We start from the raw sequence: 21,103 nt of genomic DNA on the forward strand, positions 1-21,103 counted from the left end.
CAGTCGTGTCCGACTCTGTGTGACCCCATAGTCGGCAGCCCACCAGGCTCCCCCGTCCCTGGGATTCTCCAGGCAAGAACACTGGAGTGGGTTGCCGTTTCCTTCTCCAATGTGTGAAAGTGAAAAGGGAAAGTGAAGTCACTTGGTCATGTCTGACTCGTAGCGACCCCATGGACTGCAGCCTACCAGGCTCCTCCGTCCATGGGATTTTCTAGGCAAGAGTACTGGAGTGTCTTGCCATTGCCTTCTCCGATCTCTGAGCTACAAGTTTCTAAATGCTGCAACACAAGCAGAATAAACGCCATCATGATTTGTTTCATCTTCACTGTCAGATGAAGCTTCGCAAAGGAGGAGAAAACGTGGGCAGAAGGGCAAAGAACACAAAATTTATCATTTGCAAGGAATTAATTAGAACAAGGTCCAAATGGTATGTCTTGGCAGCTATCCGCTTAGAATGTCATCTGTTATTCAAAAACAGTATTTAATTGCAGATCTGCATGCCAAGTGCAGCAAGAAGACACTCCTTGGTCTGCTGCCTTGAATGTATGTTTCATATGCATATTAAAAGATTCAGTTTCTGAGGGTATGAGAAGCTTATCATTCAACTGGTCAACTCACATAGAAAGAGCTAGAAAATAAAGAATGCATAACATGCTGGTAACTTGAGTATCACCTTGAAATTTTATCTTTGCAAAGTGTTCTCTGTCATTAGTTGGCCTAAGACCCCAGTAGATCATGCAACTGGAGGTGAACTGACCCTTAGAATAAAGTGATTTGCTAAAGCTACCACAGATGAGCCAATGAACAGAACAGGTCTACTAACTCTTTACCCCTGGTATGTGCAGGAAACTCACTAGTGCTGTGGAGGTTACAAAATAACCCAGCCCCAGTTTTAAAGGAAGTTACAGTCTTTCTGGCAGGCATGAGCCATAAAATGATAATGAAGGACATACAAATGGAAGATAAACATCAACACCAAATGATGTTGGAAACACCAGTGAAAGATGTTACCTGGGATGTTTTCAAAGCGTTTTCATCAGTCTTCTACAGAAATGAGGTCACAATATTTTGAGCTAGTATTTTAGTTTATCAGAATAAGTTTTTTCCTTCCTCCAAGTTTTTTGGAGAGTTGGACTATAAGGAAAACTGAGTGCCAAAGAATTGATGCTTTTGAACTGTGGTGTTGGAGAAGACTCTTGAGAGTCCCTTGGACTGCAAGGAGATCAAGCCAGTCCATCCTGAAGGAAATCAGTCCTGAATATTCATTGGAAGGACTGATGCTGAACTGAAACTCCAATACTTTGGCCAGCTGATGCAAACAACTGACTCATTTGAAAAGACCCTGATGCTGGGAAAGACTGAAGGCAGGAGGAGAAGGGGACGACAGAGGATGAGATGGTTGGATGGCATCACTGACTCGATGGACATGAGTTTAAGCAAACACTAGGAGTTGGTGAAGGACAGGGAAGCCTGGAGTGCTGCAGTCCATGGGGTCGCAAAGAGTCGGACACGACTGAGCAACTTAACTGAAGTCTTTTTACCCACAGCTGAATCTATTTCTGTATGCCCTAACTCCCACCTGATACACTCTCAGTATTCAACTGAAGCACAGCACATGGAAATGAAGGTCTGGACTCTCAGGAGCTGAAATCAGTTGTGGCTATTTTAACTATCTCCAATTTTTAAAATATATGATTTTTAAAAATTCCATAAAATTTATCTTAACCATTTTTAAGCGTTCAGCAGTTCAGTAGTGTTAGATCGATTCACAGAGGTCTCCAGAACATCTTCAACTTTCAAAACTAAAACTGTTGCCATTAAACGACTCTCCACTTCCACCCCATTCCAGTCGGTTTAGTTGCTCAGTCATGTCTGATTCTTCGTGACCCCATGGACCTTGGCCTGCCAGGCTCTTCTGTCCAAGGAATACTCCAGGCACCAACACTGGAGTGGATAGCCTTTCCCTTCTCCAGGGGACCTTCCTGACCCAGGGATCGAACCCAGATCTCCTACACTGTAGATTCTTTACAGTCTGAGCCACGAGGGAAGCCATTAAACAACAACTCTCCATTTCCAACCCACCCCCAGCCCTTGGCAATCAGCATTCTACTTTCTGTCTCTATGAAAACGATTACTCCTGGTAACTCATGCAAGTAGATTCATACAATATTATCTTTTTCTGACTGGCTTAGTTCACTTAACATAATGTCCTCAAGGTTCATCCATGTTGTAATATTTGACAGGATTTCCTCCATTTTCAGACCGAATAATATTCCGTAGTATGCGTATTCCATGTATTATCCATTCATCCATCAACACAGGTTTGGGTTGCTTCTATCTCCTGGCTGTTGTGAATTACACCACTTAAAGACAGGTGTACACTGCCATGTGTAAGGGGCTTTCCCAGTGGTTCTATGGTAAAGAATCTGCCTGCTAATGCAGGAGATGTGGGTTCGATCCCCAGCCCAGAAGATCCCCTGGAGGAGGAAATGGCAACCCACTCCAGTATGCTTGCCTGAGAAATTCCAAGGACAGAGGAGCCTGGCGGGCTACAGTCCATGGGGTCGCAAAAAGTCAGACCCAACTGAGCATGCAGCATGTGTAAAACAGATACACCGTGAGAAGCTACTGCACGACACAGGGAGTTCAACTCGGTGCTCTGGGATGAGCCCGAGAGGCGAGAGAAGCTCGAGAGAGAGGGGATATATGTATACTTACAGCTAACTCATGTTTGTGCACAGCAGAAACACAACACAGTAAAGCAATTATCCTCCAATTAAAAAAATAAAAATAGGTCTATCTCTTCAAGATCTTGCTCTCAACTATTCAGGGTTGATACCCAGAAGTGGAATTGCTCGATCACACAGTAATTCTATGTTTAATTTTTTGAGGGACTGCTGTAATCTCTTCCATAGCGGCTACCATTTTTACATTCCCACCACCAAGGCACAAGGGTGTCAGTTTCCCCACATCCTTATTAGTTTTTGTATCCGTGTTTTTGTGTTTTTTTTTAATAGCAACCATACTAATGGATGTGAGGTAATATTTCACTGTGGTTTTGACTTGCATTTCTCTAATGATTAGTAATGTTCTTTGGCATAACTGTTGGAAGACAAAGGATGCTGGGAGGCTGGTGAAAGCTTATTTTTTTCAACCTGGACCAATTCATCAAAAGAACGGCTCTCTGCCAGAATTAGAGTGAGTGATGCTGGGAGATACCACGTGGTGACTTTCAAGCCAGCACTCTCCCATTACTGATTCATGGAAAAATGCTGGGGGAGGAAGGAAAATGACTCCAAACCAACCCACTCCTACGGTTCGCTTGATGGCAAGAGTCACGGTATCTCATCCAGTATGACTACCCAACTACAGTTCCCATTTTAATCATGCATAAATGTGATTTAAGAAAGTGTTATGTGATCAAGTTCTCCTCCACCTACTAAGGAGATGTCCCATTTGACACTGTGACTCAAAGGAACCACAAAAGAAAACTGGTTCATAAGTTGCCCATATAGAAGTCACAGCAGTAAGTGGCCCAACTTTTTCTCAAATGATGTTTCATAAAGAAGCCAAACAATGATTGGAATGATTGGAGAGAATGGAATTGTAGCATGTATATTATCATAAGTGACCAGTCTAGGTTCGACGCATAAATTTTCCTCTGTTCAAAAAAAAAAAAAACAATGAAACTTGCTATATGCATGGGTTGAGTTGTATCTCCCCAACTGTATCCTATCCCCCACCCCTCAGGAACTAGTGACCTTATTTGGAAGATGAGTCTTTGCAATTGATCAAGGTACGATGGCAGTGGGCCCTATCCTAGTATGTGAAAGTCGCTCAGTCGTGTCCAACTCTTTGCAACCCTGTGGACTATACACTCCATGGAATTCTCCAGGCCAGAATACTAGAGTGGGTAGCCTTTCCCTTGTCCAGCGGCTCTTCCCAACCCAGGGATTGAACCCAGGTCTCCCACATTGCAGGCGAATTCTTTACCAACTGAGCGATAAGCGAAGTCTGAGGCTAGTATGGCTGTGGTCTTATATAAAAGGCAGAAACCAGGACAAACTCAAGGAAGGAGAGGCCAGGTGAAGAGGAAGGCAGAGGTTGGCAGAGATACATCTACGCACCAAAGAACACCAAAGATGGCCAGCAGGCTTCCCAGGTGGCTCCAGTGGTAAAGAACCCACCTGCCAATGCAGAAGACATAAGAGACCTGGGTTTGATCCCTGGGTCAGGAAGATCCCTTGGAGGAGGGCGTGACTACCCACTCCTGTATTCTTGCCTGGAGAATCCCATGGACAGAGGAGCCTAGCGGGCTACAATCCATGGGGTTGCAAAGAGTCGGACATGACTGAAGCAACTTAGCACACAGCCCACAAGCAGCTGGCAGGGAGGCCTGGACAAGACTCTCCCTCAGAAGAAAGCAACCCTGCCCCACACCTTGATCTGAGCTGCAGCCTCTAGAACTGTGAGACAAGCATTCCACTGCTTCAAGTGCCCAGCTGGGATACGTGACAGCAGCTCTTGCAAACTGACGTATTTGTCAAACTGAGTTGCCGACTGATGGAACAGCCAGGGAGATGGACCACAAATAAAGCATAACCTCAATGCCAGAGTGCCAAGTGCTGCTGGTAGGCCTTAGAAACATCATTAATGGCCTCCAGGGTTCACACGGGTACAACTTGCTTTCATCTGTACCTTGTGTACCAGAAAATAAGGACCAAAAACCAAAACCAACTCCCCAGGCCTCCCTGGGCAGGCATTTCTGGAGCCAGACAGAGGGCAAAAATAAGTTTGGAAGCTAAGCACTGCGACTGGTACCCACATAAATCTCTAAACAGCCCTGGGTTGGCAGGATGCCCCAGGGCTGCTGGCAGTGGCTTGGTTTCTGTTGAACCAGTTTTCTGGAGAAAGTTAGCACTTTATCTTCTAAGGCTGCCATGTACCTTTCAGGAGCTTCAAAAGAGAAGGTAGCTAAGGGCAGGAACTGAGGAAATCCACCTTAGAGAAACTGTTCTTGGAACAGAGGCGGGGACAGGGGGCACGGAAAGACAGATTCACCTTGTTATTAGGGACTCAGGAAGTTCACAGAGAGCCAACATCGAGACTTCACTTGGAATGAAGGTTTTCCTCTGAGATGGGAATAATGGTTGGGAGCTTAAACCAGGAGAACCCTGAGCAGGCACCTTGTCGTGGGGTCAGCAGACATTTCTGATCACCTCTGTGAAACCTACCTGGATGTGTGAGCCTCTCAGCACACCTGAAACCCAGTTAACTATGGGAAGGAGTAATTCTTGGTTCTTATTATGAAAGTGGACGTTCCATTTAACTGCCCTAATAAAACCTGTTATCCTGGTACTTACAAAAAATCTACATCAGGCAAAGACATGATAGATGGCCAAGAGTAACATCTAAGTTTCATTCTAACTCAGACTCAGCATGTGCTACAGCTATTGCACTTCCCTGTCCTTTTCATCATTGGGATTCTAGTATTAAATTGTCTATAAATTAAAACATGCCCAAGAACCACAGGACTTATATGTGAATAAAAGGAATTTTTGTTGACAGGATGAAGGTTGGAGGATCAGAGGCAAGGTTGCAAGGGTGGAAATGAAGGCAGGAGAGAGATGAGCCTAAGTGTTAGGATACACAAACTTGGAGGCCCGTGCCTGGTGGTCTTGATTTTCTCTGGGGGTCTTGGGCATCTCCCAAGAGACGGGGTGTCCTCTTGCAGTCCCCACTGACTGGTCTCTCCAGCCTGCTCACCTTGGGCTCCTGGTTCGTGGGTCTCTAATTCCAGCAACAGGAAATGCTAATAGGGGATGGGTGATCCGGGGGAGAGGGGGACGACTCACCACCTGCCCCTCCTCTGGTCATCGCTCCTGCTGGCCAGGATGCAGAAGGACCTGCTTAAGGCCCATCTTCTCTCTCATTCTACAAGACTAAGGACGATACCAGCTTATGGGACTGCAGGAATATGAGAGCTGGCCGGAAGGGACTGAGAAGGGCTGTCACAGCCACCTTGGGACCCAGGAAAGCAGTGACCAGGGGAGCTCTTGCTTTTCAATGCTTTAGACATTCAGCATCACAGCTAGTGCCTGAAGCATCTAGCTTTACCAACTGAGCTTCAAGTGCTTCCCTCGTAGCTTAGGTGATAAACAATCTACCTGCAATGCAGGAGACCCAGGTTCGATTCCTGGGTGGGAAAGATCCCTTGGAGAAGGAAACGGCAACTCACTGCAGTATTCTTGCCTGGAGAATCCCACGGACAGAGGAGCCTGGCAGGCTACAGTCCATGGACTCGTAAGAGTCGGACACGACTTAGGGACTAAACCACAACACTAAACCACATCATAGCTAGAGCAAAGGTAACTGAGCCCTTGAGTTCTGTTTGTGGACAGAAACCTTCCAACAAATAGCCATGGAAGATGACATGACAGTCAAACACACTTGAGAGTTCATAAGTAAATGGAATCAAAATTAAAGGACAGGCCACGCCCCCATTCCTTTCAAAGGATTGTGAATGGTCATTTGAAGACGCTGGGTGTCAATGCTTTCCCAGCCGGGCCCTCAAGATGAACAGAGTAGCTCCTGGGATGACAAGTTAATTGAAATGCAGAGAGTAAATATAATTTTCCTAATACAAATGGGAAGCAAGCAATCAACCTCCCTTTGATACTTCCAGTTTGTACAATCTCCATAATCAGTATGAATCTCAGAGGTTCATTGACAGAGTCACAGATTCTTCATGATTAGAAATGAAGCAGTGGCTTTTATTAGGAACATTAGCAACGCGTCTTTCACGTCAACTGAAAAAAAAAAGACATCATTTCCAGTGCAACAGCTGTCACAGAAAGGCCAGCTGATGTCCCAGTCCCCCGTGGCAGCAGGGAGCCACCACGGTGTAAATCTAAGCAGTGTCTGTGTTCCCCTCTCTTTGGGCGCTCTCCTCCCACGTGCTGCCAAGGCCTGTCAATCCTACCTCATCAATTTGTGAAAACTTAACTGATGCTATAGGACGGTGCTTTAAATAAATATACTTGACTGATGGGAGGGAAAAAAAACACTCTACCTTCTCAGTTTCTCTTGTGTCTGACAGCTCTCCAGCACTCCATCTGGGGCCCTTAGCAGCCACCACTATGTCTATGACCTTGGGAGGCCCTCTGGTCCCTGGGTTGTCCCCGCTGCAGTCTCAGCCCTGTTAATCCACCCTACCCGCTTCGGAGTATCTATCCTTGGCATCTGTCTCAGGGACCAGCACGATCACGTGACGGGCTGTCCTCTCTAAGGGATCCCTGTGGCCCCGGACCATCAAACGGCCTGATGAGAGCAGGGCTTAAGTAGAGGCAGGGGCTGGGCTGGAAACCCTGGCTTCCTGTCCTCAGTCCTGCAACCTAGATCAAGCTCCTTCTGAGCTCTGTGCTCACTGGGCTCATTCATGCCCGCCTCACAGATCCACTGATCAGCCATAAGTGAGAGAATGTAAGGACAGATGTTAGGACAAATTCTGGCACACAGCAAGGGGTTTTTAAAAGGGTAGCCATTATTCTTGCTCATTTTCTTATCAGCATTTTCTTATCCTTACTGTGCATGTCGAGAAATAAATGTGGGACTCATATTAGGTTTCCAAGATCACGTTCCATAAAACAACACCAGCGCTCACTGAATTCCACTCTGGGTATCAAGTCTAGCTTCCTGTTTATATAAACGGGGAAAGAAAAACCTATAAAGCTCTCGCTCACAATTATAAAGTATGACGATCAGAACTGCTTTTACACAATGACTTTCTCTACAGATCACAAACTGATTAAATCATCCCAGTATCTATCTCTGGAGTGAAAACCATGATGTCCAATGTTCAAATTGATAAAAGACAGCAAATAATCATAAAAAATAGCAGATAATTTAAACATCACTCTGATTTATATGTTAATATGTTTTATATTCACATTTAAGTATAGAGGTTCCTAGTCAGCTAAATGCTTCCTTCAAAGGAACCCACAGAGAAGACCCATCTGAGAGGGTCCTAAAACCATCCACCTTGAGATCCTACATCTAGCTTGTGCCAGAGGGAAGCGAGGTTCTCCTAGGAAAATCCTGACTCTAGGAAAACAGAGAGGCTATAGGCTACATAAATGTGTGCTCAGTCACTCGGTCGTGTCTGACTCTTTGTGACCCCACGGACTGTAGCCCACCAGGCTCCTCTGTCCATGGTAAGAATACTTGGGTTGCCATTTCCTTCTCCAGGGGATCCTCCTGACCCAGGGATGGCACCTGCATCTCCTGCACTGCAGGTGGATTATTTGCTGCTGAGCCACCAGGAAAGACAGGCTAAGTAAATGGAGGAGACCAAAAACTCAGTAAAACCAACATGCACATAAAACGTTTAAGCTTTAAGAATATCCCCTCAGTGTTAGAGCTACCAGAACCGAAGCTCAGAGGAGCTACAGAGAGACTGAAAGAAGGCATTAAGTGTGCTGGTGAGAAGCTGAGACTCCGTCACGCCTGTCCAAGGGGCACTTCCTTCTCAGGGACCCTCGGAAGCCACCTGGGATCCTCATCTCTATTTCAGGAAAGACTCTGAGAGGACAGAGAAAGCAGGGGGAATTTCAAAAAAAAGAAAGAAAATTACTCCACCTGACACAGTATGCTTTCTTTTTATTTCAAAATGTTTTCATATGCTTTCTTTTTTCCACTTCACATACCCAAAAGCCCTACAATAAAAGCATAGTCTCAGTCCTGCTAATAAACAAGAAAAGTAAAGTTTAACGTGAAAGGAAAAAAACTGACTAGCTTTCAGGGTAATCTAATCTCCATCTAGGACTCTGCAAGGTATTTTCTCAGAAGGTATTTCACCTGAGCCTCACCTTAGCCCCATGAAGTGTGTGTTCTCCAGATTGAGAAACCAGGAAACAGGCTGAGAGTGGCTAGTTATCTTCTCGCCCACAGCCCCGCAACTAGTAAGCCATGAAGTCAGGACGCACTTCCAGCCCAGGTCCTGATTTTCCCCTTTAACCACTGTTTCTTATAATTAGGACAATTTATTATCTCCACTTAAAGAGGGGGGGAAAGCAGCCTCTCACACTCCCTACATCTCCCCAGAATATTGGCCCATTTTACCACCAGATACAGACATTCTTGGTTCCAGTTTATTCCTTTTATTTATTAGTGTCTACTGAGAGACTTTTCAGGGAGAAAATAGCAAACAGCTGTTAGAGAATTCCTGCCATCACGTCAGAGCCACAGAAACGACTTTGATCAAGAGTCTACACTAAAGTTGAAAGGGGCACACAAACATTGTGGGCCAACATTTAAGTTCCACTCTTCACATCTAAGGAACCAGAAAGGAAAGGCGAACAGGACTTCGCTGAAATGATTTATGAAAAAAAAATTTTTATCTATTAAAATAGCCTTTAAATTTAACCTCAAGAGACCAGACCCAGACGGATCATTTATCATTCAAGTTAAATAAAACACAGAATGGACCGTGCAAAAGCAGAGTGGACATAAATACTCTTTCAGAAACTCTGCTAAGAGACAGAGCCAAAAGCAACACTGATAAGGGGGAAGAAATATTGACTCATGTTTAAAAAGCTTGAGTGAACTTGTGAAATTCCTTTCCCTCTTTCTGGTTCAAACTGCAGCTGCTTAAGAGGCAGTTAATGGAGCTCTGGGCACACACACCTCCCTTTTGGTTTTAAATGGTTGATTAAACTTGGGAAGGATTGGGGGCGGGAGGAGAAGGGGACGACAGAGAATGAGATGGCTGGATGGCATCACTGACTCGATGGACATGAGTTTGAGTGAACTCTGGGAGTTGGTGATGGACAGGGAGGCCTGGCGTGCTGTGATTCATGGGGTCGCAAAGAGTCGGACATGACTGAGCAACTGAACTGAACTGATGGCCGCCACCAGCTCCTATGTGCACTTTTATACAAAAGAAGAAAATAAAGGAGCCCTGAACTCATCGATCCTGGGTGTTCATTGGAAGGACTGATGCTAAAGTTGAAACTGCAATACTTTGGCCACCTCATGCAACGAGCTGACTCACTGGAAAAGACTCTGATGCTGGGAGGGATTGGGGGTGGGAGAAGATGGGGATGACAGAGAATGAGATGGCTGGATGGCATCACCAGCTCGATGGACATGAGTTTGAGTGAACTCCGGGAGTTGGTGATGGACAGGGAGGCCTGGCGTGCTGTGATTCATGGGGTCGCAAAGAGTCGGACATGACTGAGCAACTGAACTGAACTGAACTCATATCTCCCGTCTAAGATCATATAAGCCAATCAACTGCAAGGAATAACCCCGCTGCCGGGGATATATGATTCCAGGGGAGAAGCTGGACACATATTAAAATATATATTCCACCTCTTTGGGGAGAGGAAAAAATCAAAGACATTCAGCGGCTTTAAATCTAAGATGGCTAACATAGAAATTTAACAGGGAAACAAAATCATTCACAACAAGACAAAGATGGAGAAAAGGACCTTGTTTTTCTACAGGCACAGTTGCTGTGAGCTACACAAGTCCAGCTCCAAGCCAGCAGCCTCCCTTCTTCCTGATGTAAATAGGGAAAGTGAACTGCAAGTGTTAGTGGCTCAGTCGTGTCCGACTCCGTGACCCCATGGACTGTAGCCCGCCAGGCTCCTCTGTCCACAGGATTTCCCACGCAAGAATACTGGAGCAGGTTGTCATGCCTTCCTCCAGAGGATCTTCCCGACCAGGGGATTGAACCCGGGTCTCCTGCATTGCAGGTCGATTCTTTACCATCTGAGCCACCAGAAAGCTGTCGATATAAACTAGGGAGTCCCCGAAAAGACAACACAGAGCTTTTTAAAGAGACAAACTTCTGCCACACCCTCTTTCTCTGAGCACTAGCTTATGAAGTCGGTTTAAAAATTCTCCAACCATTTAAGACCTTTTGCAGAACCACAAAGCACTTGGAGGAACAAGCCCTCGACTAATATCAAGGCCAGGTTTCAGTGAAAAATAAATTAAATGATTGCTTCATTTCAAAAACTAAGAAAATGAAATAAAGGTTTAATTATTTATGGACTGACCATGCCAGACTCCTAATTAGGTCTGAGATAACACAGGCACTTTTGCCCTCCGTTAAGGAAAAAAAAGGAAAAGAAAAACTTTTGCAGTCTCTCTTATTATGACATGCAAACTAATTATTTTTCTTAAAAATTTTAGATGTCTGTTTCCAACGAAGTTGTTTGTTCCCGCTAATAATGTGTTGTCTAGCAAATACCTGATTTCTTTCTGTCTTCTCAAGTGGCATGAAATTTAGCCCAATTTAGTTCAGCGATACTTATTTAAGTTACCCGACCCATCTAGGCTTCCCTGGTGGCTCAGACGGTAAAGAATTCGCCTGCAGTGCAGGAGACTCAGGTTCAAGCCCTGGGTCAGGAAGATCCCCTGGAAAATGGAGTAGCTACCCATTCCAGTGTTCTTGGCTAGAGGATTCCACAGACAGAGGAGCCTGGTGGGCTACAGTCCATGGGGTCGCAAAGAGTCAGACACGACTTAACACACACACACAACACACACACATTAAATCCTAACATTTCCTGATGTCCCATATGCATATTTGTTGCTGTCACTAAGTCATGTCTGACTCTTTGCAACCCCAAGGACTGCAGCACAATAGGCTCCCCTGGCCTTCACCATCTCCTGGAATCCGCTCACATGCAGGCACGCTTATTCTCCCTTGCCATATTTGATTTCAGCACTTATTAGTTACACTATAACTATTAATACTATCTCCGATGAGGCTTTTGTAATATTTCTGAGGTTAAAATCCCTTTTCTGAAAGAGTTTACTATTTGCCTGAGGAATTAACAAACATAATCATGGAGAGGTAATTCATCAACAGAAGATGTCAATGCAAGGTGCCAACTTTCAAAAAAAAGAAAGGGAGGGGGGAAAAGGCGTGGATTATCATCTGAACCAAACTCTTCATTTTGCAGATAAAGAAACTGAGTCTCAGTAGGGTTATAATTAGAGGCAGAAACAAGATTAGAGCTTCTGATTCCAAGTCTAATTAGAGGTATGGACTAGTAGTTTAAGACAGAGATGACCCCCACCAGGAGCCCTGGGGAGAGGCCTGGATGGTTGGGGGATCTTGACAAATTTGTTGGTGGATGTTGGGCGGTGTTTACAAATAGGAAAGGAACCAGAGCAGCTGGAAGATGAGAGTCTGAAAGGAGCCTTAGAGGCATGTTTGGAAACATCCAATAAGGCAAGACAGCGGAAGCCCACAGATCTTACACGAGGCAGCAGCTCAGGGCGAGGGAAGGCGGATAAAGTTGGGGTCATGAGGGCTGGGTTCCAATTCAAGTGCTATCCCAGCACCACACAAATGTGAGGGTGGCTCGAAGAATTCCCCAGGGGTTCCCCGTCATCTTAAAGAGATGGCAGCACCACCCAGCCTTCCTCATCCGTGAGATGCACAGGAATGAACAGAGGGGTGGGCAGGCAGTCACAGGTTATGGCATCAGTCTGAGGCACTGCGGAGGAACCGAATACAAGGACAAACAAGAACCAAAGGGACCAGGCCCCCACAGAGCTCCCATTCCACCTGCAGGAAGTCAAAACTAAGCATAATAAGCAAGTCAAGAGAATTTTCCAGTTTGAGATGCTAACGCAGAGGATGGTGGAGAGTAAGGAAAAAGTCACGGGAGCACTCGGCCATCCACCTCTCTCCCAGCCTCCCCAAACTAAGAAACCCACACTTTATCCTCAGGCACCTGGGAGCTGGAAAGGCTTCTAAGGAAAGCCTCGACAAAACACCAACAAGGGCAGGATGATCAGCCCCCTGGGATGGCGGTGGCTGACACGAAGCGCCCTGCACCCGCGCTGCAGTGACTCTTCAACACAGGCCAGGGGTCTTCCCATCACCCGTGAGCATCTTTTCCAGGCCAGGTTCCCAGGGCTGCTCAAAAGCAGCAAAACGTGGCTCCGTTTCAGTGCCTCTACTCTTCTCTGCTCCTCCTAGAGCGGCCTTGATAATGAAAACTCATCAACTGAATAAACACTTGGGGGAAGAAGCCATCTGGTTCATCCTACAAACGCCAGTAGGAACAGCATTTTGTTTACCAGCAGGGTCATGAGGACAGGACACACAAAACCTTCTCAGGAATCTTCTTGGGGGGTAGGAACCCTCTTGGCGGGGGCGGGGGGAAGGAGTCGTTTAACCCTTTCAGATCCACACAAGTCACCTTGAGGTATAACCTCTCGTTGGAAAGGAACACTGCAGATACCACAAGCCACAGGGTGAGGCTTCTCTGCACAGCATTTTCCACATAAAGACGATAAAACATCCTGGAAGAATTTACTATAAATATTGCATTTGAACTTTCAACTCTGTAGAAAAAATACCTAAAAAGACCGTCCAAGTTTAAGAGCAAAGGTGACCGGGAGAATGAGCCATGGAGTAGCAAAATCTGATGCTCCATGCCCAGACCTCTCAAAGGATTAAACTCTTTGATAAGACTTCATTCGAGGCTGTAAGTAATGAGGCAGATTGGTGTGGTTATCTGGGCCAAGAAGAGTTTGGGGAACATTTATTTTAAAATGATGACTTTGCCTCCATCCATCCTCTGAAATTAATGCATCAGGAAAAGACCCAGGAAACTCAGTCCCCTAGGGAACGATGTGGTTCATGGAGGAATGTTCCCCAAAGGGAATGGTAGTGACTTCCAGCCAAGTGCCTGCCCATCAGTGTGACGAATGTGAACTAGCATTCATGGGGCGCCCAATCCAAGGAGCGTGCGAGGGTGTGCGTGAGGGGGGCTGCGACACCTGGCCTCCATGAATTCACAACAGGAAGTTTTAGAGCAAGGTTTAAGAGCAGTTGTGGGAAGCTGCGTCTCTTGCAATCCTAGTCCCTCCTCTCTAATCGCAAGCACAGCGCTTGAGTCACCACGGCCAGCCTGCTGCCTCCCAGCTGCAGAAGAGTCCTGGCCGGTTCTCTTCTTAAAGACCACAAGGTAGCAATTTAGAATCAGCACAGTCAATAAAAATGCTGATTGCTGACTTTCTACAGGCAGTTATGGAAAACATCTGCTGCCTATGAGTTGAGAAGGAACATTCTGACCCAACACGAATTAAGATTTTTAAAAATTAAACATGAATGGATGAGGCATGTGGAAAACTAACAATAACATGAATTCTACTTGTCAGATCAACTCACCCTAATATTGAAACTTTTAATGAGCACATAGTACACACAAGGCGCGGTGCTAGGTGCTGGAGATGAGGCAGCAAAGGCAGGACCCAGGCCAAAGCAGCCAGCAGTGAATGGGTAAGGCCTCCAAAATCACTGCAGACAGTGACCGCAGCCATGAAATTAAAAGATGTTTGCTCCTTGGAAGAAAAGCTATGACCAACCTAGACAGCATCTTAAAAAGCAGAGACATCACTCTGCTGCCAAGGTCCAAATAGTGAAAACTATGGTTTTTCCAATAGTCACATATGGATGTGAGAGCTGGACCATAAAGAAAGCTGAGAACCTAAGAACTGATGCTTTTGAACTGTGGTGCTGGAGAAGACTCTTGAGAGTCCCTTGGCCAACAAGGGGATCAAACCAGTCAACCCTAAAGGAAATCAACCATGAATATTCATTGGAGGACTGATGTTGAAGCTCCAAGACTTTGGCCACCTGATGTGAAGAGCTGACTCATAGTAAAAGACCCTGATCCTGGGAAATATTGAGGGCAGGAGAAGAAGGGGATGAGAGAGGATGATGGCTGGATGGCATCACCAACTCAGTGGACATGAGTTTGAGCAAACTCCAGGAGATGGTGAAGGACAGGGAAGCCTGGTATGCTGCAGTCCATGGGGTCACAAAGAGTCAGACACGACTGAGTAACTGAACAGCAACAACATCAATCATATTACATTCCAAGCTCTTTGTATGTGCCAAGAGTTGTTCATTTGTATCAACTCTTTTGTTCTCATGAAATGAGGTAGGGTTTATGATGAGCCTCATTTTTCAAAGGAGAAAACTGAGATAGAGGGATTAAGTACCTTTCCCAAGGTGATCAGTGAGTAGGTAGGAGAAGCTGCGATTTAAATCTCAGTGGTCCAGCTCCACCCTGACATACCTATGAGTGAAGAGGTCTGAAGGAGGGAAGAAAAAGTCCCACCTACTGTCTCAAGAAGTTAGCATCTGGGTAAAACTGAGAGGGCCTCTAAGGGTACATAGGAGTTTATGGGGCAGGGGGGAGGTGGTATAAGAAACCTTCCACGCAGAGGAGTTATAAATGCAAAGCATGGACATCAGAAATTATCAAGTAAAATCATTTTAAAAGATGCAAACAAACTTCTATTCCTATTTTCTTAGGCAGAGAGTTCCTATCTAGTTCCTAGCTAAACAGTAGCTAGGAATGGAGTTTTGACATTCTCTGCTTCAAGGAAACAAGAATTGCAAATAAATACATACAATGCTCCCTGTGTACATAACAGCAGTGTTTGATGGCCCTTTGGTCCAAACCCATATACGGGAATACCATATAAAAGAACATACTGCTAGAGATTTGGGCTCAGAAGTCCTTAACAGTAGCAAAGGAGAAACACTGAAACCAAATACCTCACCAAACCAGTCTTGCAACAAGAAGAAAGTGGGGGAGAGGCGGGGGGGAAGTGGGTGGGATGTGTTCCAGAAGGTCTACCAGGCTGGCAGGTGTGCCCCTCTATTTTTTACAATTTCAGGAAATAAGCAGCGACTCTGTTCCTCAGAATATGAAGTTCCCAAGTCCTTGAAGAGATAGGAATTCCACAACAAGAAAATTAAAAAGATACAAAGGTCGTTTGCAGTGTGTGATAAATTGGCAGGTTTAAACATAGCTCTTCTGAGGTTTGTCTTCCCTGAGACACTTAATGGTAATTCACACTTCTGGAACAATAGTCTTGGAAATGAATACGACTGAGTGACTCATATCACATAAACGATTAAATGATGGGTTGCAGACGTTAATGCCAACTGTTAAAATTTTAGTTGCTCTAGCCAACAGGAATAATAGACGGATTGTCTCCACTTTAAAAACAGGTTATGTTCCCAAAGTTTGTTTACAATTGGGCTGTTGGGAATTCAAGAGTTATTTTTCACCCCCACACGTAAGCAGCAAGAGATACGGTGTTTAGTGCCCAAGAGAGAACACAGGGAAAAGCCAGAGTGTGCTGTGACTTCTACGGATGCTAATTAACTCTTGAGAAAAGTGCCACCAGCGCTGTACAGAGGTGAACACACGTCCGGACTCTCCCTGCCACTGAAGAGGTCCTCTACCTGCACGTAACTGGTGCTGGTTCCTGAGCCTCGAACAGGAGTGGGATTTCAAGAGGAGATTGAGGAGAAGGATGGGAAAAGTGGGGAAAGGGCGGCAGGGCAGAGGTTCCGAGTGCAGCTCCAGCTGATGAACAAGGCGAGGCTGCTGTTCTTCATCTCTGCCTGCCTCCTGGACACCTCTTTTGTCCTCCCCCAGCCCCTGGGATGGGGGTCTCTTCAATTCTAGGGCTGCCGGACTATAGGCTGGGTTCAGGGTTTTTCTTTTCCCACAAACACGGTCAGCAAGTTCTCTCCTGATGTCAGAACACCCATTCAGCTCTTTGACTTTTCTTGCCACAGAGAACTGGAGTGCCCACACACATGCACTGATGTTTAGAGGAACTGCTTGGAAGCAAAGGTCGATCCCTGGGTTGGGAAGATCCCCTGGAGAAGACAAAGGCTACCCACTCCAGTATTCTGGCCTGGAGAAGTCCATGGACTGTATGGTCCATGGGGTCGCAAAGAGTCGGACACGACTGAGCAACTTTCACAAGGACATCAAACAAGTCAATCCTAAAGGAAATCAACCCTGAATATTCATTGGAAGGACTGGTGCTAAAGCTCCAATACTTTGGCCACTTGATACGAACAGCCACCTCATTGGAAAAGACCCTGATGCTGGGAAAGATTGAGGGCAGGAAGGGAAGGGGGCAGCAGAGGATGAGACGGTTGGGTGGCATCACCGACTCAATGGACGTGAATCTGAGCAACCTCCGGGAGATGGTGAAGAACAGGGAAGCCTGGCGTGCTGCAGTCCACGGAGTCACAAAGAGTCGGACATGACTGAGTGACTGAACAACAAAAAAGGAAATTAAACTGAGATTGAAACCACAATTCCCTCCAACTCAAAAAAATATGTAACACACACATAGGCACATACACACGTGTCTCAGTATATGAAAAGTCAGAGTAAAACTCAAGTGACACACCCACTGATATCACTTGTACTCGGTGCACGCAATCAAAAATCAACACACATCAATCCGAAAAATCCATAGCTCGGATGGAACCAGAAGGAACCGAGGAGCACGGTGAGGGTGGGAAGAAGGCTGCTGAATACACAGGCCACCTTCCTGCCACTGTGCATTGCCGCAAAGCAGGACTGAGAGATGAGCGCCCCCACGTCGAAGGCTGCCCCCAACTCACCGGAACTTCAAAGGCCTCCTGGGTATCATCCAGCATCTGGATCTTGATGGACATGAGTTTTCCTGAAGGTGTTGGGGGCGGCTTCTGTCCATGTTCCAACGTACTGATCCCCGAATTCTCTGGGGCCCCCAGTCTTGATCCTGGAGTTGGCCTCTGCTCTATCTCTCCCATGATGAAAGCAGATTATATACAGTATCTACCGGAATCAGAGGGAGAAGAAAGATACATCAGAAGAGAAGACTCACGGAGACCACTTCAGTAACATTTGTCATCTCTGCCCTTCAATGTAGGAATTGACCCCCTCCCACCCAACCCGGGAAGCACAAGAGGGCCGGTAAGCCCCCCACCTCCCTGGGGCAGCAATCACCTGCTGAGGCTTCAGTTCATTCAAGAACAATGTCACCTTTAGCCACACAGGCATGCTAATATTTGAGCATATTTTATTTCTTTGCATATTTTTACATAGCTTATCCTTTTCTAGTTTTACACTCAGCTCATAATTATTCACACGATAGACTGTGTTCTACGTATTATCATTATTATTATTATTCAGGCTCTACAAGGAGTCAGGTACCACTCATCACACATTTCCAGTCTGCTGGGAAGATAATGAGCAGTACCTAATCCATATGATTAGCATCATTAGTTATCTTTTATGGATCCAGGAGCAGACCAAGCAATGCAGATATTAGCAAGACAGAAAAAACGTATCTTGTGACTCCCAAGCTTACAATCTGGTTGAAGAAACTAAACAGGCACTTGCACAAACACAGGTGACATTCAGCTCAGTCATGTCCGACTCTTTGCGACTCCATGAATCACAGCACGCCAGGCCTCCCTGTCCATCACCAACTCCCGGAGTTCACTCAAACCCACCCCCATCGAGTCGGTGATGCCATCCAGCCATCTCATTCTCTGTCGTCCCCTTCTCCTCCTGCCCCCAATCCCTCCCAGCATCAGTCTTTTCCAGTGAGTCAACTCATCACATGAGGTGGCCAAAGTATTGGAGTTTCAGCTTCAGCATCAGTCCTTCCAATGAACACCCAGGACTGATCTCCTTTAGAATGGACTGGTTGGATCTCTTTGCAGTCCAAGGGACTCTCAAGAGTCTTCTCCAACACCACAGTTCAAAAGCATCAATTCTTCGGCGATCAGCTTTCTTCACAGTCCAACTCTCACATCCATACATGACCACTGGAAAAACCATAGCCTTGACTAGATGGGGTCTTTTCATCCAATTTCTTGTTGGTTTCTATGTCAATTACCTCCTAATTAATTTCTTTCCTGCCACACCCTTCCCTCAATTGTTCCCCCTTTTCCAGGAAACCATCCTACATATTACGGTATTGACAAAGCTCTCTTCTCCACCATCCAGAAGGTAAGAGCTAAACTCAGTTGAGTCTCAAATGTTGAGTAATACTTGGAAAGAGACAGAAACACACAAGGAGAAGGAATTCCAGGGAAGTAGAACAGCACAAAGAAAGCCACGGGACAGAAATCAGGAGGCATTCAGGAAAATGAGTGACTCTCACTGCCGCAGAGTTAAAGATGCATTTGGAAACTAGGTTGGAATCAGACCACAAAGGACATCAAAAAGCCTAGCTGAGAAATATGGTCTTCACCCTGCTGGGAGTCACTGAATAATGACACAACAAAAGTACAACATGAGAAAAATGAACCTGAAGATGATAACATACTAATGGTTTGGAAAGAGAGACGAGCTGGCGGGGACTGAGATAGACCAGTGACAGAGCTACTGCAACCATCTGAGCTTGAGGGGATAACTTGAACAGTGGTGATGGAAAGAAAAAGACGATGCTATAAAACGCTTGTTCATGGCAAGATTAACCTGATGTTGTAAGCAGTGAGCCCCTGGGAAGAAGGAGATTAAAGTTTAACAATGAACAGCAAGTTTTAAGTCAGGACAGAAGGGAAGAAGTGGGAGGGGAAGGTGTGTGTGTGTGACTGGGGTCACTGTTGAGGGTTATGAAAGGACGGATATCCAGTAAGCTGTAGGGGAGGAGGAGCTGAATTGGGGCTGTGGGTTCAGAGTCCATGTCGCTGTAGAAGTGTAAGCCAGGGTGAGAGAGAATATGAAGGGGGTGTGGAGGGAGGGGGGTGGGTGGAACATGGCAATGAAAAAGCAGAAAGAACAAACAGACCCAACCATGGGGGTTATTAGGGACTGAACTGCGCACCTCTCCCACCCCAAATTCTTATGTTGAAGTCCTAACCCCAGGAAACTCAGAATGTGTATTTGGAGGGAGGAGACTTAGAAGAGGTGACTGAGTTAAAAAAAGTCATTAAGGAAGAGGGAGGCAGAGGATGAGATGGTTAGATGGCATCACCAACTCAATGGACATGAATCTGAGCAAACTCTGGGAGATAGTGAAGGACAGGGAAGCCTGCTGTGCTGCAGTCCATGGGGTCACAAAAAGTCAGACATTATTTAGCAACTGAACAACATCACCCAATTCGACTGGCGTCCTTATAAGAGGAGAAATATTGGACAAAGAGACACCAGGGATGCACAAAGGAAAGGCCACGTGAGGACACAGAAAGAAGGTGGCCTCAGGAGAACCAATCTCGCCAACACCTTGATCTAAACTTCCAGCCTCCAGGACTGAGAGAAAATAAATCTCTGATAAGACACCTGGCCTGCAGGCCTTTGGTATGCAGTAAATTCACACAAGGGTCCATGGAGAAGAGGCAGAGAAAGAGTGACCCTCTGTCTCAGTGACACAGAGTCACAGAAGGGACACTCATGGCCACCTGTGGGGAGAGGTGTGGACCTCAGAGCTCTGTTTCACACAGTTGTAAACAAGGCACCCTTCTCAGGATAAACCATGCTTATTTTGCAGGTTCTTCTTGCCCAAGGCTCTTCTTTCTCCTGAAAGGTAAGCTAGGTTCCCAGGAGCTTTCCACTAAATTCCTTATGGAAACCTCTCCCTTCCTCTCCGTGAACCTTGAACTTTCCCACAGTGACACAGAGGATTGGCCTAGAGGCCAACAGATTAGAAACTGTGGAGTCACTCAATAAGCTGGGTCATTGACTCAAACCACTTTGGCCTAAAAAGACACACCCTTTAACTGGACAGGGAGAGAGTCTGACCACCAACCAGGACACATCATTTACTACTTAGTAATGTTTTTCCCGTATGCAGGTCAGGAAGCAACAGTTAGAACTGGACATGGAACAACAGACTGGTTCCAAATAGGAAAAGGAGTACATCAAGGTTGTATACTGTCACCCTGCTCATTTAACTTATATGCAGAGTACATCATGAGGAACACTGGGCTGGAAGAAGCACAAGCTGGAATCAAGATTGCCGGGAGAAATATCAATAACCTCAGATATGCAGATGACACTACCCTTATGGCAGAAAGTGAAGAGGAACTCAAAAGCCTCTTGATGAAAGTGAAAGAGGAGAGTGAAAAAGTTGGCTTGAAGCTCAACATTCAGAAAACTAAGATCATGGCATCTGGTCCCATCACTTCATGGGAAAGACATGGAAAAACAGTGGAAACAGTGTCAGACTTTGTTTTTTTGGGCTCCAAAAATCACTGCAGATGCTGATTGCAGCCATGAAATTAAAAGACGCTTGCTCCTTGGAAGGAAAGTTA

At 45.8% G+C, this 21,103-nt stretch overlaps 1 protein-coding gene across 2 annotated transcripts in view; it reads right to left on the bottom strand.

Moving 5' to 3' along the window:
- FARP1 (FERM, ARH/RhoGEF and pleckstrin domain protein 1) overlaps nt 1-21,103 on the bottom strand; it is a 323,140-nt gene that overhangs the window by 229,954 nt on the left and 72,083 nt on the right. For both annotated transcript variants that reach the window (XM_055426586.2, XM_055426585.2), the window contains exon 2: nt 17,480-17,675. In XM_055426586.2, coding sequence (XP_055282561.2) covers nt 17,480-17,650 — 171 coding nt within the window. In that variant the 5' untranslated portion in view covers nt 17,651-17,675. The remainder of the gene's footprint in view (nt 1-17,479; nt 17,676-21,103) is intronic.

This window comes from Moschus berezovskii, chromosome 13 (assembly GCF_049115385.1).
Source record: "Moschus berezovskii isolate FMDL1 chromosome 13, NW_MosBer_1.0, whole genome shotgun sequence".
Lineage (NCBI taxonomy): Eukaryota > Metazoa > Chordata > Mammalia > Artiodactyla > Moschidae > Moschus > Moschus berezovskii.